At 35.4% G+C, this 24,948-nt stretch overlaps 1 protein-coding gene across 1 annotated transcript; it reads left to right on the top strand.

The window, feature by feature from the left end:
* The first annotated feature begins 7,614 nt into the window (after positions 1-7,614).
* On the top strand, positions 7,615-24,405 carry LOC113001662 (OVARIAN TUMOR DOMAIN-containing deubiquitinating enzyme 7-like). The gene is made up of 9 exons (XM_041015272.1): positions 7,615-7,714; positions 8,902-9,050; positions 15,957-16,015; positions 16,237-16,347; positions 16,690-16,743; positions 17,420-17,504; positions 22,356-22,505; positions 22,650-23,735; positions 23,821-24,405. The coding sequence occupies exons 1-8, from the start codon at positions 7,615-7,617 to the stop codon at positions 22,818-22,820; spliced, it is 879 nt and encodes a 292-aa protein (XP_040871206.1). The 3' UTR covers positions 22,821-23,735; positions 23,821-24,405.
* The last annotated feature ends 543 nt before the right edge of the window (positions 24,406-24,948 follow it).

Genomic DNA, 24,948 nt, shown 5'->3' with positions numbered 1-24,948 from the left:
ATATTCATGCAAAATTCTTAGAGAGTCTTTGATTGTGAACCTTTTCTTGAACTTTTAGGTTTCCTTATGATTGTGTCTATTGTGAATTTGAGTTTTGGTGATTGAATTGCTGGCTGAAATGTTGATCCTAAGTGAATATTGAACTCCTAAAACTGTGGTAAACAATCCTAGTGAGTTCAACATACATAGGAAGGTTGAAAGTAAGCCCAAGGCAATCAATATACCATGCTTAAAGAAACAAATCGCTGGTGCTGGCAACTTGGACATACAAACTTGTAAAAATTACTGAGAATTGATTACTTCGAATTTGGAGCTGAAATTTTTACTGAATTTTCTAGACATCTAGAAAAAAGTTATAAAAAAGAAACAAGTGATTTGGATAAAAGGAAAAAATACTAAAAATCACACAAGTTGGCAGGAAAATCAGTATCCAGAAAAAAAAAAGGTGAAAAGGAAGTGTGCTTGTTGTTTTGGCTCAAAATTTATTCTATAATTGGAAATTTCAATTGAAAATTAGTGTGAAGACAAGTGCCAAAGCTAGAGGTTTGTTGAGTCTTTTTTTCTGTTTTTTTTACTCTACTCTAGAGCCATTCTAAGTTTCTCTTTGAGTCATAGCTTGCTTCTATGTCCTTTTCATTGCTTTAATTGTTGAATAATCCTTGAAAAATTGTCTTGTTAAAACTCCATTGGTTTACCTTTCATTTCATTTTTTTTTGGTCTTTGGTTATTGCTTGTCTCTTTGTTTCCTTGTTTGTGGGTTGCCATATAGGGAATTGGAAGGAGGATTGGTGCCATCCCTTGAAGAATTTGAGTCCAGAAGCAAGGGGCCAACCACCTTAAGAGCTATTGGGACTAAGAAGCACTCCAAATTGAGTGAATCACCAAAGAGAGAACAACCACCAAAATTGAGGACCGTTTTGTAATTTTGTAATTTGCAATTTACTTACCTTCATTGCTTTCAAGTTTTGTAACAAAAAGGCCTTTCATTGGAAGTGTGTTGGGAGCCTCCAATAGGTTACCAAACTTCCATTTGTGTGTAATAATTTTAGGCAATTTTTCCTTAGGATAGTGAGTGTTTTGTTGGGAACCTTGAATGTGTTCATCCAAACACTCTTAGGATTCACCTAGTTTACATTTCTTGCTTACTTTCATAGCTTATTTCCTTTACCTTCCATTGTCAAACCACCTAGATAGCTTTCCTTTTACCAATTAGTTTTTTTACCTTATCTTTCACACCTCTTTTAGTGTTTATTTGGCTAGTTTCAACCCTAGTTTCCTTTACCTTTTGTTTTCAAACCTCCAACAAGAAAGAACCACAACTTAGGAACCAACATGAGTCATCATTCATCTAGTGTTAATGGCAAGGGTACTAGTCATAAAGACCCTTTATCTAGAATCTTAGATGAGTTGAGTTCCCTCAAGTCATGGAAAGAAAAACAAGAGAGAAAAGAAAAAGGAAAAAAAAGAGTGGAAGAAATAAGTCAAGATGAAAGAAATAAAATAAGAGAGGAAGAAAGAAGAAAAATAATGAAAGAAATGAAAAGAGAAAAGTATGCCTCCTATAGTAGTCATAACTCTTGCAAGAGCCTAAGTGAAGAAATTCGTGACTATTACGAAGGAAAGCATAGGTCACATCTTAGACCTCACTCCCATAGAAGAGAAAAGGAAAGAAAGCCTCAAGAGGCTAACATTAACCTTTCATACTTTCATGGGAAGGACAATGTAGAGGCTAACTTAGATTGGGAAATAAGGATAGAGCAGCAACTTAAAAAGAAGTCTACTTCAAAATCTTATGGCTCTCACTCTTATCCAAAGAAAGACCAAGGTCAAGGCATCTTAGGGGTGATACCTTCTAAGCCCAAAGATGATAAGGGGAAGACAATAGAAAAGTAAGCCCCTAAGGCTAGTATGCAAGAGAAAACTAGCTCTATAAAGTGCTTTAAATGTCTTGGAAGAGGACACATTACTTCTCAATGCCCCACCACAAAAACCATGATTATGAGGGGCCAAGACATTTATAGTAGCCAAGATGAGGCTACTACTTCACCTTCCTCTAGTGAAAGTGAAAAAGCAAAAGGGGAAGAATCTAGTGAAGAAATCTACCCCCAAGAAGAAGGACAACCATTAGTGGTTAAAGAGAAGTGTAAGGAGGTAAGTGTCTCTTCCAAGAGTTTAGCTAAGAAGAAAACTCATTTTACAATAAAGACAAACATTAAAGAAATTTTCCCTCTTAGACAACCTCCACATTTTCTCTTTTGTAAAAAGGAACTTGCTAGCATTGCCACACCTCTTGGGCTTGAGTTTATTCCTCAAGTAAAGAAGTTGTTGGATGAGGGTTTGGTTCGCAAGAGCTTAAATCCTTGTGCTTTGTTGGTGCCCAAAATAGATATTATTAGGTACCAAGTCCCTAAAATAGGTGGTATGATGAATGTTTTGAGTGGTGCAACCCTCTATTGTAAAATCACTCGTACACCTAACATCTTCATGGTGTGTGTACATAGGAACCCATTAGGTAGGTTTGTTCTTATTTTTAGTTTCAATACAAACTTAGGTACTCATATGGGACACCTTAGGTTTGTCATACTTTTTGGTAGGAATAATCAATATGAAAATACTGAAAAAGGTATGTTTTATTGCGTTACTTTTCTTAATTTTTCAAATAGTGATCAAGGGGTTCCCATGAACCCTAAGAGAATAAAGGTCATTCCTGAGTGGCCTACTCCACCAAGTATAAGAAAAATTTGGGGCTTCCATGACTTAACAATCTTTTACAAAAGGTTTTTCCCATATTTTTCTATACTTGTAGCACCACTCATTGAGTTGGTGAGAAACCATGTTCCTTCATGGGAAGATGCCAAGGAAATGGGTTTTCAGACCTTACCTTACTTCAACATACCAAACACCACTAATACATATGTTTTTGTTCTTTTTACAGGTGTTGAGGGAAGGAGCCCAGAGTATGAAGAACCTCGGGATTTGAGGTCAAATCCTTTCCAAGGTGTAGGGAATGATGCAATCCAATCCCGCAAGGGCATTGGGTAGAAGACTCCAAGTAGATTGGGCTAGAGATCCAAGGGAAGGCCCTAGGGTTCTCATGAGCCTTAGGGTAGATTTTGAGCCCATGGGCTAAGTATGAGCCTGCTTATCTTTGTAAATATCATAATAGGTTTTTCCTTCGTTTGGGCCTTGTATTTTGGCCATTCTAGTAGTATAGGGCTTTAGCCTGGTATTTCGGGGCATTTTGAGTAGTCTTTGTAGTAAGGACTTTTTTTTTGTATTTTCATGTTTTTTGTCATGGGGGTGAGCTTAGCTATTATAGGGGGTGTGTAGCTAAGTTCTAGCTTCTCATCTCAAGGATGTGAGCTTAGCTATTATAGGGGGTGTGTGTAGCTAAGCTCTAGCTTCTTTAGGAATCTTCTCAAGGAAGCTTCTCAAGGAGGTGAGCTTAGTTATTAGAGGGGTGTGTGTAGCTAAGCTCTAGCTTCTCAAGGAAGTTTTCTCAAAGAAGCTTCTCAAGGAAGTTTTCTCAAGAAAGCATCTCAAGGAAGTTATCTAATCTATAAATAGAAGCATGTGTAACACTTGTTGTAACTTTGATGAATGAGAGTCTTGTGAGACACAACTCAAAGTTTAACTTCTCTCCCTTTTTCTTCCTTCAATTTCGTGCTCCCCCCTCTCTCTTTCTCTCCCTCTTTCTTTTCCTCCATTGAAGCATCCTCTCCAAGCTTCTTATCCAAGGCTTATCTTGGTGGTGAGGGGGGAGCACGAAATTGAAGGAAGAAAAAGGGAGAGAAGTTGAACTTTGAGTTGTGTCTCACAAGACTCTCATTCATCAAAGTTACAACAAGTGTTACACATGTTTCTATTTATAGACTAGGTAGCTTCCTTGACAAGTTTTCTTGAGAAAACTTCCTTGAGAAGCTTCTTTGAGAAAACTTCCTTGAGAAGCTAGAGCTTAGCTGTAGAAGCAAGGCTTCGTGGTGAATGTGATTCAAAGGTGTTTTGATGATAACAATGATGACAACAAAAGATGATGACAAAGGTGATGAACAAAAAGCTTAAAGATCAAAGAACAACTCAAGTGAATCAAAGAAGATCTCAAGTAAATCAAGAACAAGTCAAGAGTTCAAGAATCAAGAAGAATTCAAGACTCAAGAAGAAAGCCTAGAATCAAGAATCAAGATTCAAGATTCAAGATCTCAAGAATCAAGATCAAGATTCAAGACTCAAGATTCAAGAATGAAGAAAAGACTCAATCAAGATAAGTATTAAAATGTTTTTTCAAAACTTTGAATAGCACATGGTTTTTTGACAAAACCTTTACCAAAGAGTTTTTACTCTCTGGTAGTCGATTACCATATTGTTGTAATCGTTACCTGAGTTTACAACGTTCCAATTATTTTCAAAAGGCTGTAATCGATTACAATGTTTTGGTAATCGATTTCTAGTGCCCTTGAACGTTGAAATTCAAATTTAAAAATGAAGAGTCACATCCTTTCACTCAAAAGCTTTGTGCAATCGTTTACACTTATTTGGTAATCGATTACCAGTGACTGTTTCTGAAAAAAATCAAAAGATGTAACTCTTCAAAAAGGTTTTGACTTTTTCAAATGGGTTTTAAGTTTTTCTAAAAGTTATAACTCTTCTGAATGGTCATCTTGACTAGACATGGAGAGTCTATAAAAGCAAGGCTTTGTTTTACATTTCAACAATCTTGAACACTTTTACACTTATTCAATCAATCCTTTACAAGCCTTGAATCTCTTTGAACTTCTTCTTCTTCTTTGTACCAAAAGCTTTCTAAAGTTTTATGGTTTTCTAAACCTTGAAAACTTGTGCTATTCATCCTTTTCATTCTCTTTTCCCTTTGCCAAAAAGAATTCGCCAAGGACTACTGCCTGAATTCTTTTTGTGTCTCTCTTCTCCCTTTTCCAAAAGAACAAAGGACTAACCGCCTGAATTCTTTTGTGTCTCCCTTCTCCCTTGTCAAAGAATTCAAAACGACACAGTCTGGGAATTCTTTTGATTCTTCCGTTTCCCTAATACAAAAGTGTTCGAAGGACTAACCGCCTGAGAATTCTTTTGTATCCCCATTCACAAAGTATCAAAGGTTTAACAGCCTGAGATCTTTGTCTCGACACATTGGAGGGTACATCCTTTGTGGTACAAGTAGAGGGTACACCTACTTGGGTTTGACTGAGAACAAGAGAGGGTACATCTCTTGTGGATCAGTTCTAGTGGATGGTACATCCACTAGGTTCAAAGTGAACAAGGGAGGGTACATCCCTTGTGGATCTTTGCTTGTAAAAGGATTTTTACAAGGTTGAAAGAAATCTCAAGGACCGCAGGTCGCTTGGGGACTGGATGTAGGCACGCGTTGTTGCCAAACCCGTATAAAAACTCTTATGTGTTTGTTTCCTTCTTCCCTACTCTTTTATTTTCCGCTGTGCATTTAATTTCCGCTTTTACGTTAAGTTTCTCTTCTACTCCATATTCTCTTAACAACAAAAGTAAAAGCCTTAAAAGAGTAATTTTTTAATTAGTAAAGGTTTAGGAATAATTAATTCAACCTCCCCTTCTTAATTATTCTGAGGCCACTCGATCCAACATTAGCTACACACAACCCTCTAATAACTAAGCTCACTTCCTTGAGAATCTTCCTTGAGAAGATTCCTAAAGAAGCTAGAGCTTAGCTACACACATCCCCTATAATAGCTAAGCTTACCCCCATGCCAAAATACATGAAAATATAAAAAAAAAGTCCCTATTACAAAGACTACTCAAAATGTCCTGAAATACAAGGCTAAAACCCTATACTACTAGAATGGCCAAAATACAAGGCCCAAAAGAAGGAAAAACCAATTCTAACATTTACAAAGAAGAATGAATCCAACCTTGACCCATGGGCTCAAAAATCTACCCTAAGGTTCATGAGAACCCTAGGGCCTTCTTTAGTAGCTCTAGCCCAAGCCTCTTGGAGTCTTCTATCCAATACCCTTGGGGGGTAGGATTTCATCACCTTTGCTAGCCTTTCAACTGCGTCGACTAGATTGATTTCGCACATTCCATCATCATGCGCGTAAGAGTACCCGCCATGGTTGTGGTCGCACCGTTGTTGGCCTGCAGGGTGTGCCTTTGCCCGAACCACACTCCACCATCCTTCACCAAAATCACAGCAACCCCACGTTTCTCTTTCCTCCCGTCCCAACGGTTTATTCAAATTTTTACACCAACCATTAATCTTGTTCACGCACGTGTCACTCTATCAGTTGGCCACCCCACTTTTCTTCTATTCTTTCTCTACGTCTCTTTGTTGGTCTCACTAATACAATTGTCACCCATTCAAATTTTCCTACCCTCGTTTGAAACCCGTTGGATAATTTCCCTTTTTCTACACTTACATCTTCACCACAGAAAAGAAAGTCTAAATCACCGTGGCCCAATTTTTACACTCCTCAAAACCCAAACGTGGCAACTCCACCAAGTCACCAACTCACCTCACGTGTGAATTTTTCAACCCATTCATCATTACATATCAATTACAATCCTTTCCTTCAACCATAAAAACAAATAAAGAAAGCCAATCCTTAGCAACCATTTGCCCACTTCAGTCTTCACCTAATCAAAGCCCAGATTTTCACATAGCCCACAATGCTGCCCAAACCCATTTCACTCTCACACTTTCAATTGCCTGTCATATGTCATTTGGTATGTGCACCTAATATTGCTGGTACACCCAGTAATTGTGTGTGATACCCATTTTGTCCTTGTGTAACATTGATATGGATTGGGCAATTTGTAAGTCTTATATAGATTAGCCCAATCCGTAAGTGGCCCAAACTTTTTTTTTTCAAAAATATGTTTTACGAATTAATTTAAAATTAATGGTCCAAGTAGAATTCGAATATGTGACTTTCACTAGCACAATGTTTTAACCAGTTGAGCTATATATTAAAATTTTTAATGTATATTTAATGTGCAAGTAAATTTAAATAATAAATCTTGTGAGAATTAATTTTGATATAATAATTAATATATTTACATATATAAATTATAAATAAAAATCTTATGTTTATTAACATAAATCTACTAATGTATTTTTTGACCTTATTACATTTGATTTTGATTTAATAATGTATTATTTTACATATATAATTTTTAAATAAAAATCATAGGTTTCATAAAAATTCATATATGCAAACATATTAATTATTATATCAAAATTAATTGTCACAAAATTTATTATTTAAATTTACATGCGTATTAAATATATATTAAAAAATTTAATATTATATATAGCGACATTAATTATTTTATAACATAATTGACTTATTAAATCAGTTGGTTAAACCGTTGTGCTAATAATGCGATATTATCTATTATTAGGCCTGGCTAGTGATAATGTTCCTTATTTTTTTTTTAATAATGATAGATAAATATAGATAATATCTCATCTAGACAAATCAGTGGTGTCAAATAGCAGCTATTGCGGCACTATACACTATAGTGCAACGCGATGCCATCACATTGCGGACTCCGCAAAAATTGTGATCGCTGGCCCCTTATGCGTCGCAGAATCGTGTTGGGTCATAGTTGTTGCATTGTTAGTTTCCGATGAGGATGAATCCAAAGAGAAACTGCATCAACGGCGACGACACGTTTAGGGTTCATCATGCTGGAAGAGGAAACCGGGTCAGAATGGATGTGGATTTGGGTCAGTGCGGATTGCAGTTTTTTGAGCTTGTAGAATGCATACAAGGGCCCAACAGTAGCCTTACTTGATGAATTTGTTAAAAGTTAAAACTCATTTTATTTTATACTCTATTCTTTTTACCTTTTACTTATGGACTTGGGCCCAACAGTTCTCATTTGTCACCATGTAGCCTTCTTGGTCACCACGTAGGCTTCTTCTTCTCCTTCGTCCAACCTCTTTTTTTTACAGGGAAGGTAACAACTTTTTTTTTCTTTCTTTTGTTTAATACTCCCCCTTCTTCTTCATCCCAACCTTCTTATTATTCTGATTTTTAAAAAAATCATAGTATGGCAAATGAGGGATCATCAAATCCTACTAGCACTAATCCTGGATGGAAATATTGTACTCGAGGACAAGGAAAAAGTTGTGTATGCTTTTAGCTTTTTTTGACTATATGCTTTATTGGGACTTGTTTAGCTAATTAGATTTTAGTTTATTTTGATTATGTGCCTCACTAGGACATGTTTAGCTAATTAGCTTTCAGCTATTTATAGCATTTTTTGATCATATTGGAGAAGGGGCAGAGGAGAATGAACATATTTTGTCTTGAACAATTTAAATTTTGAGATGATATTATGTTAATGTTTGTCCAGTTTTTTTTTCATATAGCATGCTTTTTTTAATACATATTTAATTGTTATATATATTCTATTTCAATCGCCATGTGTCCTCCGTTATGTGGCTGTGACACTATCTGCTATATTCTATAGTGGATTTTCAGCTTTTTGCGATTTTCTGCTATCCACTATTGACAACACTGAAGCAGATTCTAGGAGTTTGTTATATTTCTGTTAAAGGAGATTGTGGGCAAATTTCCCAAAAGGGGCTACTTTTCAAAACTATTTTTGCAAATGATGTTGTTTTGGAACTTATTCCTGCATGGGTCTATTTTTTACATAAATTGCATGGAAATCGCCAGCCCCATTGGCGAGTTTGGGCTGGCGTCGACACGTGGCACTGGTCTCGCCAGTCTCACTAGCAATTTGACCATGCATGGGACTCGCCAGTTTGACTGGCGAGTTATGCTAGGGGGAGCTTTTTTCCAGGCTAGGGTTGCAGGCGTAATAGAAGAAAAGCAGGGTGCAGTGTAGGGTGCTGCAAGCGGAAATCGCAGGTTTGACTGGCGATTTGGTTGGAGGAAATCGTAGGCTTCAGTGGCGATTTGAGGTCCATAAATCCCTTCCCCGTAAATGAGCATTCACTTAAACGCAAGAAAGAAGCAGTTGTTGTTGGTGTTGGAGTGAAGTTTTCCCAGAAGGAGAACGTGTTCTTCCACTTCCAGTTTTCTCAAAACTTGGTAAGTTTGTTTAATTTTTTTTATTTGTTTAATTGTTTGTATTCTGATAATTAAATTAGTTATTTTAGATATTATAAAATTTGTATAGAGTTTTAGATATAGTAAATTAGTAGTGTAAGTTATTAGTTTTCTATCTTACCTTAGTTTTAGTTTTAAATGGTAAATTAGGTTTAGTTTGATAATTTAAGTTTTGTACAATAGGTTTATTTTTAGTTATAGTTTTAAATGATATTAGTTTTAGTTTTAATTTTAAATGATACTAGTTTTGTATGTTAGGTTTAGTTTTAGTTAAATATATTTAAATTTTCTATGCTAGGTTAGTTATATGATACATTGTATTAATTTTGTATATATATTGTATTAATTTTTGTCCGTAAATATATATTATGTTATTTATTTAAATTTGTGTTTACTTAGTTTTAGTTTTAAATGGTAAATTAGGTTTAGTTTGATAATTTAAGTTATTTACGGTAGGTTTAGTTTTAGTTATAGTTTTAAATGATATTAGTTTTGTACGTTAGGTTTAGTTTTAGTTAAAAATATTTAAATTTTCTATGGTAGGTTAGTTATATGATACCTTGTATTAATTTTGTATATATATATATATATATATATATATATATATATATATATATATATATATATATATTATATATATATATATTATGTTATTTATTTAAATTTGTGTTTGCATGTAATTTAATTTATTTATGAAATATATTTAAATCATGTTTTATATATTTAAAAAATTTTTTATATTTAAATTATGTTATATATTTAAATTTTGTGCTTGGTGGGTATCTAAAATATTTTAGTTTATAGGTAGTGTAAGTTATTATTTAAATATATTTAAATAATAACTATGTTATTTAAATTTTGTATGCTAGTTATATGATACCTTAGTTTGTTGTAATTTTGTATATATATTGTTTTAATTTTTGGCCGCAAATATATAAATTATGTTATTTAATTAAATTTATGTTTGCACGTAATTTAATTTATTTATAAAATATATTTAAATTTTGTTATTTGTATAATATATTTTGTTATTCAAATATATATATTCTGTTATTTATTCAAATTTTAATTATGTGGTATATATATTTAATTAATTTTTTGTAAATGTAGTTAATTTTTTTCTTTACAAGTAATGTATAAATTTTTTTGTGAATTTATTATATTATATTTTATTTTGCAATATCAATGACATCTTCATCGTCATGTACATCAAATATACAAATTAAGTCTGACCCGATTGATGGTGACGTATTATGGATGCAAGCTAAGCATGTTTCAGAACATGTTTGGAATGAGAAAGAAGATCAGAAATTACACATCAGATGAGTTGTCCCCATGTATCAAGGGGAAGAAGAAATACCAGAGGAAATTATTCCTCTACTTCGGCAATGTGGTTTTTACTGGATAATGAAGATGGGATACTTAAAAATAAATGCGGCATTAATTAGTGCCTTGATTAAAAGATGAAGGCCTGAAACACATACGTTTCACATGAGATGCGGAGAGTGTACGATTACTCTTCAAGATGTCTCGGTATTATTAGGTCTCTATGTTGATGGAGCACCATTAATTGGTCCAACAAATCTTGAATGGGATGATTTGTGTGAAGAATTATTAGGAGTCAGACCATTGGAAGGTGAACTTCAAGGCAGTGTGGTTAAATTAAATTGGTTGGCTCAACATTTTTCACAATTAAATAACCATGACGGTGACGTACAACAACTGCAAAGGTTTACCCGTGCATGGATCCTTAGATTCATAGGAGGTGTCCTATTTGTTGATAAAAGCAGTAGCAAAGTTTCCCTAAGGTACCTGTAATTTTTACGTGACTTTGGACAGTGCAGCACGTATGCACGGGGACCTACCGTGCTTGCTTTTTTATATAGAGAGATGTGCAGCGCCATCGATTACAAAATTAAATCAATCGGAGGTATGTGCATCTTAATCCAAATGTGGGAATTAGGGTTAGCGTTTAGGGTTATGGTTCTTGGGTTAGGGTTTTGTGCATAGGGCTTAGGGTTAAACTACACAAGCCATTGAGAGACTGCTACATTCCAAAATAAGTAATGTTAAAAAAATAACTAAACTACACAAACCAAAATAAGTAAAGTTTCTAACTAACGATTTCATTGAAGACCACAAAGTAAATACATTGAAGAGAATTTAAACCAATACAAGTCACTCGTGTAACATACATAAATCAATTAAATGAACAACTCCCGCGGTCAGATTGCATTGGACATCGACGCCTGTTGTGCCCTTCTGCCCCACATCTACTACATTTTTGTCGGTGCTCAGATGGTTCGAGCCAATCCATCTCATTCCTTATCCTTATTGATTATGGCCGACCTTTCGTACGAATTGTAGTTGGGTCAGGGATAAGTGTCCATGCGTCATTAGAAAGAGAAATAGCCGCTTCATTCCCAAGAGGCCACCATTGTGCTGAGTAAGCTTTTAAGATGTGCTCATTTGTGTAAACAACATCTATATATTGGTAGTAGTTCATGCTCACGTAACCACAAGCTGCAATAATGTGTGAACATGGATAGTGAAGCACAAAATACTTTCTGCATTGACAATAATGACCATTCAAGTTAACTGTCCACTTTTGTCCGCCACGTTGTGTTATAGGATTGAAGGTCTCCTCTACTTCAAACCTTGTTGGGTGGATATCATACACGCGAACGATGTGTGAACAAGCTTGTTCTTGATTTTTTCTAAGTTCTTTAACAAGCTTAGAACAATATACTTGTCCTTCATTTAACTGTCTTTGGGCTTGGCGTCCATGATCAACAAAGTACTTTCGACACCTACTATATGTTGATTTGGCCAACGCTGTTATCAGTATGTTGCGACAATCCTTCAATACCTTATTTATACATTCTGAGAGGTTCGTTGTCATGTGTTCATATCGACGTCCTTCTCTATCATAAGCCATGATCCATTTTTCCTTTGAAATGCGATCAATCCATGTTGCTATGGTGTGACTCAGTTGACGGAATTTTTCTAAATTTTGATAAAAAAAAATATGCTTGCAAGGAGTGTAGCCTGCATGAAATTAGTTAGCAACAATAATTTGAAGTATACATGAAACTTAAATTTACGTGACCATGATAAATGAAATCTTACTTAATTTCTTCAACATTTCTTTTTGTTTGGCATTATTGAATTTGCGATTGAAATTGTTTGCTATGTGTCGAACGCAGTAAACATGATAACCGTGGGGAGGTTGCCAACCAAGTGCTTCATTAGCCACAACAGACTTTATACTCGCGTGACTATCAGATGAGACAAATACCATTTTTATCTGTGACGTGTTCACGCAAGTGTGCCAAAAACCATGATCACGCTGTTAACGTCTCACCTTCGACCACGGCGAATGCTAGAGGAAGGACACCACCATTTTCATCTTGTAATGTGGCCACTAAGAGGGTCCCCTGGTATTTTCCATACAAATGTGTGCCATCAACTTGTATGATTGGCTTACAAAACTTGAAAGCCTCCTTACATTAACCAAAAGTCCAAAACACTCTTTGAAATTGACGATGTTTGCGACTAACCGTGTTCCCAACAATAAAATCGTCATGTAGTATTTGAAAATATGATCCACGAGAATGATTTTGCATGTGTGTTAGCCACAACGAAAGTTTCGCATATGACTCTTCCCAATCGCCATATTCAAGTGCAATGGCTTTTTGCTTTGCCAACCAAGCTTTTTTGTACGACACCTTGTAGGCAAATTCACTGTTAATCCTTCCTTGAATCAAAGAAACTTTTATTGATGGATCTTCTTTGATCATGCCGGTTAATAAAATAACAAAATTAAAATGACAATTAACGCAAAAGTAGCATAATATGAACATAAAATACGTACCTACTACACAAGTGGCAATTAAATTCGAATCAAGCTTCTCGTGATCTTGTGTCATGGTCATATTGAGACATGTGTGTGGTCAACCCCATTGTGTGACTTTCCATGAATTAGTTTTTTTTAGATAAAATTGCCCTCATATAGAACGGGCAAGGACACTCTGTGCTTTTATTCAAGCAACAAACAACATACTTGTTCGATTTGCTTTCAACAACTTTGAAAGTTTGATGTACCTTCATAACATATTGTTTCAGTGCATTTTTTTACCGCATCTTTAGTATCAAAATCCATGCCAACATATAATTCTTGTCCAACATTAAAACTCGATGACATCTCCAAATCACAAATGTCTTCCTCATCAAGATGACTCCAGTCGATATTGTTATAATACAAAGCATCACTCCAAAATGGATTTTCAATTCCTTGTACACCTAATAGTTCAAAAAAAATTCAAATCATACTTATTTAACATTAAATACAATTGACATCAAATGATAAATTTATTCACCTATTTTTTATTTAATAAATTATACCTTCTGTTGGGTGAACAATTCTTACTGGTTGAATTATGTCGGTGACTTCATCGTCTGTATCAGATATACCATCAACACTATCATCTTCATCTAAAGACTCTTCAACGTATGAATTAGACACAAGATAATCATCATCATCATCTTCATCACCATGTAAGTTGCTCACATTTGTTGGCGGTTGTGCCTCATTATTAGATAAATTATTTCCGCATGATGTAAGAGAATTTGCAGAATAAAACATAGAACCACCAGTCACATCCTTTTCTATGTACAATTCCAAAACTGACATTTGATTTTGTTGTTGAAAACTTTCGAGCATGGTTTCAACATCTTTGTCATCACAAATTTGCAAAGCAACATATTTTCCAGAAACTAAAAATCTACAATTGATAGCAGAAATAATTTCATTATTTACTAACTTTACCTTATCTCCAAATTTTTTTCAAAGCATTGAAACTAATTCCACGTTTAATCTGAATCGTTTTTTTACTACCTTCAAATATTACACCATCATTCTCTTCATATACCCTTCCATTGAAATACAATACTGTTATAATTGAATTCATCATGTACAGACAAAAACACTATTGTAAATAATTAATCATAATAATAATAAATTCAAAATAAATAAATCTAATCACAAAAAACCTCTTTACTGAAACTTCACATTAAAACTTTATTCTAAATAAAAATTATTAACTTCAACTAAATATGACGAAAGAGACTTAAAACAGTTGAACGATTTGAAGGTACTAATTTTAAAAGCAAAATAATCCATCAACGAAGCAAAAGGTAGTAATTAATCTTAACAATAATAACTTAAAAATAAATAAAGGTCATTAATTAAATATGATGTCACAAACTTAAAAGTAAAAAGTAAAAATTAAAAAAGGCAGAACAAAGGAACGCTTTCAAAGTAGACATTTTAATTACATTACAAAGCATCAACCAAATTATTATTATAAAGTCACACGAACAAAACATCAACAGCAAGCTAATCTAATTAAAAAATACTACACACTTCATATTGAAAATTTTGTCTGCACTCAAAATACTTACTTCAAATAAATATGATGCCAAATAAATTTTTTATTTTAAACAGGGTTGAAGTTCAAGGCTCATAAATTTTTAACACACACAATAAAACCATGAACACCCCAACCTAATCTAATTAAAAAAATACAACAACTTCATATTTAAAAAAATTTCACACTCAAAATACTTACTTCAAATAAATATGATGCCACAAAAATTTTGGATTTTAAACACACTTCAAAGAAGGCTCATAAATTTTTAAGACAGTAACACAACATCAACACCAACCTAATGTAATTATAAAATGACTACAAACTTCATATTCAAAACAATTTTCCGACTCTAGATATTTTCTTCAAATAAATATGACGAGACAATTTTTTTTAAATAGACTTTTACTTCAACCCTCACAAATTTAATTAAAAAAAATACAACTTAATTAAAAAAATTATAATAAAAACTTCACATTCAAACTTTTTTCCGTCGTAAAAAAAAATTACTTCGTAAAATTTAATTTCATGCCACACACATTTTATTACGAACTTTATACCTTGAAGGCTGACTTGAAGAACAAAAGGTTCAGCAATTATAAAAATCGGATAGCAAACAATTTTAAAAATTGGGCAATTTTTAAAACGCACAACAAATGTGGAAGAAGAGTGCCTAATTAAAGTTGATGATCTCGCCATCGCCAATGGCTATATCAGTGCGCAACTCGCCAGTGCCACTAGCTGATGCTCACTGCACCCTACTCTTCTTCTGCTACACATGCCTGCAACCCTAGCCTGGAAAAAAGCTCCCCCTAGCGCAACTCGCCAGTCAAATTGGCGAGTCCCATGCATGGTCAAATCGCCAGTGAGACTAGCGAGACCAGTGCCACATGTTGACGCCAGCCCAAACTCGCCAATGGGGCTGGCGATTTCCATGCAATTTACGTAAAAAACAGACCCATGAAGGAATAAGTTCCAAAACAGCACCATTTGCGGAAATAGTTTTGAAAAGTAGCTCCTTTTAAGAAATTTGCCGGAGATTGTGAGTATTTGTCCATATATATACTTGTGTGATCATGATGTCATGGTATCAATGAAGAATATCATAATTGTTATTTTACCTCTTTTAGTTGTAGAATGATAGGATTAGAAGTAGAGTAAATTCCTTCACTTGTCAAATAACTCTTGTTGTATTCACTATTAATTTAACTCTTTTGAAAATTTATAATAATGATACCTCCTATATATTCTCACTTGGTGGGATAAGGTTTTTGTTGTTATTGTTATTGTTGATAGTTCTTATATATCATTATATTAAGTGACAAATCCAACAGTAAGCTTGTAGTGCTTCTAGGAATAGATGTTATTTGGATACTTTAGCTGTTGTTGACCTGCCATTTATTGGCGACAGATTAAGAAGCAGGGAAATTAGGCTGATACTTCTCAATTTCGGACTCAGTTGGATGCTCCGGGCTCATGCGTTGTTGAAGTGACTGCAGATGGTAATTGTTTCTTTAGGTCAGTTTGAATGCTTTGCATCCATTTTCACTTATTATATTATTTGTATTGTATTGTGTGTGTGTGTGCCTGTGTGTGCGCGTGTGTGTGTATAATAGAGTATTAATTTGCTTCAGCTAGTACCTAGCAGTTGTGTGTGCTTCTACATACTACTACACTAGATATATTCACTTGCACACGAAATGCCAATCTTGTTATTTTTATGCTGAAACTGACATTAGGTTAACGACCCTAAAATCTATGGAAACTGATGGTACATGGGCTGGACATATGGAATTGCAGGCAGCTTCTCCTGTAACGCGTAGTAATGTATGCATTCATCGGGTGAGCAGCATCCTTGAAGATAATTAACTCCCTCCCCTAATCTCGCATATTTTTGTATGGTTCATGTCATTGATGATTAGTTAGATATTCATTTTTCATACTTTTATACAAATTAAGATTGGGATGTGCTGTAGTGTTTACATTCTATCATCTTTGTCCCATGCAATTTTATTTTGTTTTTGAATTTGCGCAAGCTTTGTTCATTAATGTGAAGACTGAAAATAGTAAAATACACATTTTTCAGATACAGATAATTGTTTCTAAAATTTCTTTGATATACTTTGCATGTTGATACATTCTAAAGTTAATTGAAATTCCTATTCTTATTGGTGTGCTTTTGCAGAACATGTCCCTCGGTGGTACATAAGAAATTTTGGGGATCGTGGAATTCGTATGATCCATTTGTAAGTACTATGGTGTCTATGGTTATTATGTGCAATTTCACTGCTTTGTCTATTTTGTCTGAAAATTATATTTGATTAATATTGTTTATATCTTCAACTTGCTGGTAGACTCTGGGTCTTCATTTTTATGATTAGGAGACATTTGCTTTCAAACCATCCATTCAATTAGTAAAACCACCACCTTAGAATCACACGCACGCACATGAATAGAGTACTAGAATTGTAGTGCATGCTGATTATTTAGACATGAGATATGGTAAATGATAATAGAATGTGATTCAGGAATCTGGTAGCAACTGATATAATTCAGTTAGATTGTTTGAAGGAACATTGTTGAAGTCAAGGAGTGAACATCCAATCATTGTCTGTGAATGAAAAATCCTGTTACTGATTTTGCCAAGGATTTCAATCCTATTATTTATTATTTCTAACAGCTCTTATTAGTATGTGATTGGAGTATTTAGTAATTAATATTTTCTAATCTTAATCACATCATTTTATCTCTTTAGGGGTGACCATGTCATGTAATATTGTCCTGTGTGCTGTTAATCTATTTATGCATAATACATGTAATTAAGATTTAAGGTATAACAATTCCCAAGGAAACCAATGCAAAATAATTGTCTTGAGCTTGCATATGAATTTGGTTGTTTTTATGTTTACTATGTTTTTCCAGGTCTTATCATGATGGGGAGCATTATAACAGTGTGCGGTTAAAGGATGATCCTTTTGATGGACCTGCAAGGCCAATTGTAATTAAGGTTCTTATTATTTCTGTTTGCTGACTCTTGGATTAATGCTAAGTGTAAAACTGATATGATCTTTTCATATATTTCAATCATTTCTTACAAAGGGAAATAGGTTATATTTATATACACAGAAAACCCTATTTCTAATTATAACTAAATCAGGATAATTATAACCAAATCAGGGTAATTAACAATTAATAACTATATTCCTATTATAGTTCCTACAATTTTGTTGACAGCTAACGCCAACACTCCCCCTCAAGTTGGTGCATAGATATCTCGAATGCCCAACTTGTCAAGTGCGTTGTAGAAGTCTCTACTACATACAGCTTTTGTGAGTATATCTGCTAATTGATCTTCAGATTTAACAAACGGAAATTGAATTATCTTGGTCTCCAAATTTTGCTTAATAAAGTGTCGATCTACTTCCACGTGTTTTGTTCGATCATGTTGAACCGGATTATGAGCAATTTCAATTGCAGACTTGTTGTCACAAAAAATATTCATCGCACTATGCGAAGCAAAGCCAATTTCAATTAACAGTCTTCGAAGCCAAAGAAGCTCACATAGACCTTTTGCCATCCCTCGAAACTCTGCTTCAGCACTTGATAATGCTACAACCTTTTGTTTCTTACTTTTCCATGTAACCAAATTTCCTCCAACAAAGGTGAAATAGCCTGAGGTGGATTTTCTGTTGGTGATATCTCCTGCCCAGTCAGCGTCTGTATAGCCTTCAACTTGTACATGATTATTCTTTGTGAACATCAAGCCTTTTCCAGGCGAGGACTTCAAGTACCACATGATTCGAATTACCGCGTCCATGTGATCTTTACTCGGGTTGTGCATAAATTGGCTTACTACACTTACCGCATACGCTATATCAGGTCGTGTATGAGATAAGTAAATAAGTTTGCCAACCAATCTCTGGTACCTTCCTTTGTTTGTTGGCACTTGGTCTGGATATTCTCCAAGTTGGTGGTTCTGGACAATTGGAGTATCTGCAGGTTTACAGTCTAGTAGCCCAACCTCAGATAAGAGATCTAAGATATATTTTCGTTGAGATAAAAAGATGCCTTTCTTCGACCTAGCAACTTCAATACCTAGAAAATATTTGAGTCCACCTAGATTTTTCATCTCAAATTCGGTTGCCAGTTGTTTTTGAAGTTTTGCTATTTCCTCAGAGTCATCTCCTGTAATAATCATATCATTTACATACACAATCAAAGCTGTGACCTTACCTTGACGGTGTTTCAAAAACAGCGTATGATCTACGTTGCTTTGTTGGAAGCCATATTTTTTCATTGCCAGGTTCAATCTCCCAAACCACGCTCTAGGAGATTGCTTCAAGCCATACAAACTGCGTTGCAATTTACACACCACCTTAGTCTCATAATTTGGCATGTATCCCGGAGGGATATCCATATATATTTCTTCTTTCAAGTGCCCATGGAGAAAGGCGTTTTTCACGTCTAACTGATGCAATGGCCAATCAAGATTTACTGCAAGAGATAAAAGAACTCTAACAGTGCTCAACTTGGCAACAGGAGAAAAGGTTTCTTGATAGTCTACGCCATATGTTTGTGTAAAGCCTTTAGCTACTAGTCTTGCTTTGTACCTTTCAATAGACCCATCAGCTTTGTACTTGATGGAGAAAACCCACTTACACCCTACTGGTTTCTTTCCTTTTGGTAAAGGGACAAGAGTCCATGTTGCATTCTTGTTTAATGCCTCCATTTCTTCATTCATAGCATGAACCCATCTAGGGTCTTCAATGGCCTCTTCAACGTTGCTAGGTACACTGTGTGAAGATAGCTCATTTGCAAATTTCTTAAGGGGTTCAGATAAGTCCTTCATGGAGACATAATTAGCAACTGGATACCTCGATCTATGATCCTCTTCTTCAGGAGAGTAACGTTTCAGTGGTTTTCCCCGATTATGCCTGTGAGGTAATTCATAGCTAACAGAGATATCACCATTATTATTATTATCAGGAGATATAGAAGAGCTTACCTCAATGATATTCTCAGGAGATGGATCGTTGAGTACTGGAGAGGGGGGGGATCCCGATACTTCAACTTCAGGACTCATATGGTCTGTTTGAGTTTGACAAGAATCACCAGAAGCTTCAGTTGATGGTATATCAATATCTTTGAACCAGTCAAATGTCGACCAATTCGACTCTTCTTCTGGTGTCTCCCCCTGAAGAGAAGAATTGGGTGATGCCGAGGAGTAGAAATGGTCAAATTCCAAGAATGTAACATCCATAGTTACATACATGCGTCGAGTAGTAGGGTCATAGCAGCGATACCCTTTCTGGTGTGCACCATATCCCAAAAACAGGCAACGAACGGCACACGGATCAAGCTTTGTACGCTGGTTTTTATGTAGGTGACAAATGCAACACACCCAAAGACACGAGGTGGCAGCATTTGTATTGTAGGCAGCGGTACAAATGTGGACAAGGTCTGCAGCGGAGTTTTAAATTCAAGAACCTTTGATGGCATCCGATTGATGAGATATACTGCTGTAGTAACAGCATCAGTCCAATGGTGGTGAGGCACATGTGCTCCATGTAAAAGAGCACGAGCAGTTTCAAGGATATGGCGATTTTTCCATTCTGCAATACCATTTTGTTGTGGAGTTTGTGGACACGTGGTTTCGTGAATAAGTCCGTGTTTTTTGAAATACTCATGGAATTGGTGATTTACAAACTCCCCACCATTATCAGAGCGAAGGATCCTAATCTTCTTTGAATATTGAGTCTGAATCATTTTATGAAATTGTTGAAATATGTGTACCACTTCATTTTTTTTGTTTCAACAAGTAAATCCAAGTCATTCGAGTGCAATCATCAACAAATATCACAAACCACCGATAACCAGAGATAGAAGATTTTGGGGATGGACCCCATACATCAGAATGGATTAAAGCAAAAGGAACATTACTTTTATTCATACTTAATGGAAAAGTGACTCGATGACTCTTGGCTAAAATACAAGCTTCACATTTGAAGTTCAACAAGGATGTATCTGAAAATAAGTTTTGGAACACATGTTTCAGGTAGCCAAACGAAGGATGGCCTAATCGACGATGCCAAAGTAAAACTTGCTCCATTTTGTTGTTTCTTGGATAATGCATGTGATGCGCTCGGCCTACACTGAAATCCTCCATATAGTAAAGTCCCCCTCTCTTAGTACCACGCCCAATGATCTCCTTCGTGAGAATATCCTGAAGAAAACAGAAAGATGGATAAATTAGCACAACACAGTTCAAGTCCTTTGTAACTTGACTCACAGACAACAACTTATGAGATAGAGAGGGAACAAGTAGTGTATTTGAGAGCAAAAGGGATGGTGATAACATCACAGTTCCAGCCCCTGTTACCGCCGATAAACCACCATTTGCGTTGGCAATACTTGAGCGCCGAGGAGTTGAACGTTCAGAAAAATCAGCAGCATCAAACGTCATATGATCGGTAGCTCCGGAATCAAGTATCCATGCATTAGAGTCATCAGCATGATTAGAGCAAATTAGAACATTACCTTCAGTGGTGTGGGAACTTGATTTCGGAATGAGGGAAAGATGTGGTTCAACAGTAGCTACTGCAGCTTTGCCCGGGTTGCTCTCAGTTGTATCGCGACACTTTCGAGCCTGAAAATCTGTCCACCAGTCTGGATAGCCATGAAGCTTAAAACATGTCTCACTAGTATGTCTCCACAATGAGAGCACTTAGTGCCATTAGATGGTTCTTTATGTTTGGATTGAGAAAATATCTTACTGCTCTGTAATTTGAGACCCTTGGATGCGAGAACTGCTCCAGATAATTCATTGGAGTTGTCTGTCATCACTGCCTGACGAAGAGCTTCCCTCCTAACATGTGCATATGCTTGCTCCACTTTGGAAACGGTTTCATTTGTAAAACATCGCTTCTGATATTATCTAAGCGGTCATCAAGTCCATCCAAAAACACATACACTCGTTCTTCTTGGACAAGTGTATTGTAGTGTTGGATATCAACTTGACATGTCATCGGATTTGGACGACGAAAATCTATCTCACGCCAAAGTCCTTGGAGATTGTTATAATATTTTTCAAGAGAACCACCGGCTTGTTTAAGACGTGTCACCCGTCGCCGAAGGTCATACACCTGGGAGGTATCACTGCCATCAAAATATGTGGTCGCAATTGCATCCCACACCAGCTTGGCAGTGGAGAATCGGATAAAGTTGCTGATTAGAGAAGAGTCCATTGAGTTGATTATCCACCCCTTAACAATCGCGTTGTCAGTCCGCCAACGTCGAGACGTAGGATCTGTTTGAGGGGGTTGCAGGAGATCTCCATTGATATATCCCAGTTTGTCTTTGCCCGAGATATACATCTCGACCACCTGGGACCAAAGGGGATAGTTGCTGCCATCTAACTTGATGCCAATCGGTGCCACCGTATGGTCAGAGCCAATTTGTGACGGGGCTGAAGCACGGTTCAGAACTTCCGTCATTTTCGTCGTCAACTCAGCAAGAATAGAAGACGAGGTAGCCTCATCGGAGTTTGAATCCGAGTCGACCATGGAAGAAGGATGGAAAGTTACCGTAGGTCTGGATTAAGACCTAGCGGTTGATACCATGTAAAACTGATATGATCTTTTCATATATTTCAATCATTTCTTACAAAGGGAAATAGGTTATATTTATATACACAGAAAACCCTATTTCTAATTGTAACTAAATCAGGATAATTATAACCAAATCAGGGTAATTAACAATTAATAACTATATTCCTATTATAGTTCCTACAATTTTGTTGACAGCTAACGCCAACGCTAAGAGTAGTAGCTATTGCCTGATTAATTCTAGTTTGTGAAAGGCTGATGCTGATCTTTCAGTACCATCACATCAAACAAAAGTTGTGGACAACAAACCCCATGGGCGAGCTGGTAGGGAAGCTTTCCAACCAGGGTCCATAAGGATGGTTATGGCAGGAACTGGATGTGAAAATGCTGAAAAAGTGGAACAGGTGAAATGAGTGCATGCCTTGTTTATGTTGTTTGCTTTGTGTTGCATGACATATTTCAGTTCAGCCAGATCTCTTGCATGTTGCAGTCTTTTCTACAAAATTTAATAACTTGACATATATTCAAAGTATGCTTCCTTGTCCCAGATTCTAGAGCAGGTAAATGGAGATGTCGATGCTGCAATAGAGTTTCTAATAGCAGAACAAAGAACAGAAGAATGCTCTGCAAACTCTGATTCCCTTCCAAGTCAGGCTAATACTCACAGTAATGTATTCTTGTATAATAAATGCATTTTGTACTTTCTACTATACTGTTAGAGGGAAAACTAGCATATTTTCATGTTATTGGCAATTTTTTCTCTCTCTATCATATTATGTCTTAGTAGGATTCATACTTGTTTATGTTTATGCATTAGCATTTATTATAAACTATTATGATTAGTAGAAAAGAATTGAATTTTTTGTTCTATTGTAACTCTTATCTCAAATTTCAAGCATTTGCTGGTGTTGATGAAAATAAGAATCATAAACAGCACAAAGAAGACATGGTAGAGGACAGCACTAATGATGAATCAAATAATAGCTCCAAGAAGACCAATAATAATATCACATTGCAATCAAATGACATGGTTTTCTATTTTCTTCTATTTTTGGTTTATTGGTGTTTACTTTAATCCCCTGGGGGGACGGGGGATGATCCAAAATAAATATGCTTTTCATAGATGGTGTTCTAATATTATGATGATATGATCTCCTTTGGCATGCTTTTGTTTGTTGTTCTAACTGCCTCTTCTTTGTGGGGTTAACCACAAGATTCCTAGAAACAAGGTCTGCCCGTGTGGTTCCAAAAAGAAATACAAAGCTTGTTGTGGATCTGCTTTGGGGAAACAATCGGCTAAGTTTGTTGTGTATGTGCCTTGGACTTTTCTATTGCTCTTTTAAAAGTTTCAACTATTGAGCTAATGTATGCAGAGTGTCCAGAAATTTTTTCCCCGGGAGCTCACATGATGTTCTTTGGATTTAAGTTTGTTGGTTTGATTTAGTGTGCTACAAGAATGTAATCGGGTAGAGTTCCACAGTAAAAGATTTTAATGTGTGGGCCAATATATTTGTTGTGTCAGTAACCAAGTAGCTGACTCAAAAAGGGGGTTTCTGCAAAAGCTGAAGTACCTTGTGAATATGACTTGGTAACACCTGACATGGGTACACTTTGTATTTGAATTGATAATACATGTAAGGCTTATACCTTTAACTACTGTCTACAGAAACTTTTAATTGCTTTGCAAAAATGATTAATGAGTTTTGTTTCTTCCAACAGAAGTTAGTTTTGTGCTTCCCCAGAGGAGATAAACTGCTGAAGGTCAGTAAGTTTTGGCTGTACATTCCAGTGATTTGCAAGTTTACTGAATGGCATATAAAGAGAACTCTACCATATTTTTTAGTCATTGCTCTTGTTATGTCAACTGGTTGATATATGACATCATAATTCGCATGTTTCAATTGAAAGTTTTTAATTCTTCCCAGATCGTTCTACCTATAATTGAGCTCTTCACAACTAAAATCCTCTATTCATACTCAAGATTTCCAAATAGAAGGTACTTTATTTTCTTTCCTTCTAAATGAGGCATAGCTTTTAGTAATCTAACATGACAACTTGGCTTCCAAGATGCTAGCTAGAGTTGTAATAATTATGCTGTTATCGTGCCTTCAATATATAGCACTTTATAGTTTATATATAGGCTATACTCAAAAGTGCATCTTGTGTCCTTGTAATATCAAATATTAGGAGATAGCACTACATGGGGTATTGTTTTCCCGATATGTGGCTTCCTTTTTGTAAACAGGTTTACTTTTGACAGAAACAATATCATGAACAAGAAAAGGATGTACAAAAGGAGAAATAGTGTTATAAGAATCATTTATAATTTTTGTTGCTTTGGGAAGAACGTGGAAGTCTTGATCACTCTTTTCATGGGAAATGTCGTGTGAGAATCAGTTTGTCTAAAATATAGGTGTTAGAAATATTATTGATGATGATTTGTAGTCAAAAAGTTCAGCTGAACAAGGGTCCTTTCTTCTCTTGACATTTTTGGCTAGAGTCAATGAACCTAATCACCCAGAATAGAGAAAAAGATATTTACATCATATCAATAGTCTAAGACTAGACTAGTTCAAAAGAGGAAGAATTAACACTCCTAGTGGTTGTCAATTACTAGTTCTTAATCTGATTGACTTGGCTTGATTTTCGAGAAATTCCACCTTCAAGATATATTCTGGTATAGTAAGTTTGTTTCTGAAGTATTTTAAGGGTATGTTTGAATTCCGGTGAGAGGGTCTAAAAGTATCTTTGAGGATAAAATTAGTTTGAAGTTACTTTTGATTATCCTTCAAAGATATGTTTGAGAGGAAAATTTTGCTTGAAAACTTATAGTTTAAGAAAAGCAAG

This window comes from Glycine max, chromosome 5 (genome assembly GCF_000004515.6).
Source record: "Glycine max cultivar Williams 82 chromosome 5, Glycine_max_v4.0, whole genome shotgun sequence".
Classification (NCBI taxonomy): Eukaryota; Viridiplantae; Streptophyta; class Magnoliopsida; order Fabales; family Fabaceae; genus Glycine; species Glycine max.
Note: the sequence above shows the minus strand (reverse complement) of the source record. Positions and strands in the feature narration are given on the sequence as shown.

Excerpts from the sequence above, each read along its gene's own strand:
- LOC113001662 (XM_041015272.1), top strand. The coding sequence starts at position 7,615 with ATGAGGATGAATCCAAAGAGAAACTGCATCAACGGCGACGACACGTTT. Across the intron at positions 7,715-8,901 it reads CAGAATGGATGTGGATTTGG|GCTTCAGTGGCGATTTGAGG; the intron begins GTCAGTGCGGAT and ends AGGAAATCGTAG. Across the intron at positions 17,505-22,355 it reads CAAGGCCAATTGTAATTAAG|GCTGATGCTGATCTTTCAGT; the intron begins GTTCTTATTATT and ends AGTTTGTGAAAG.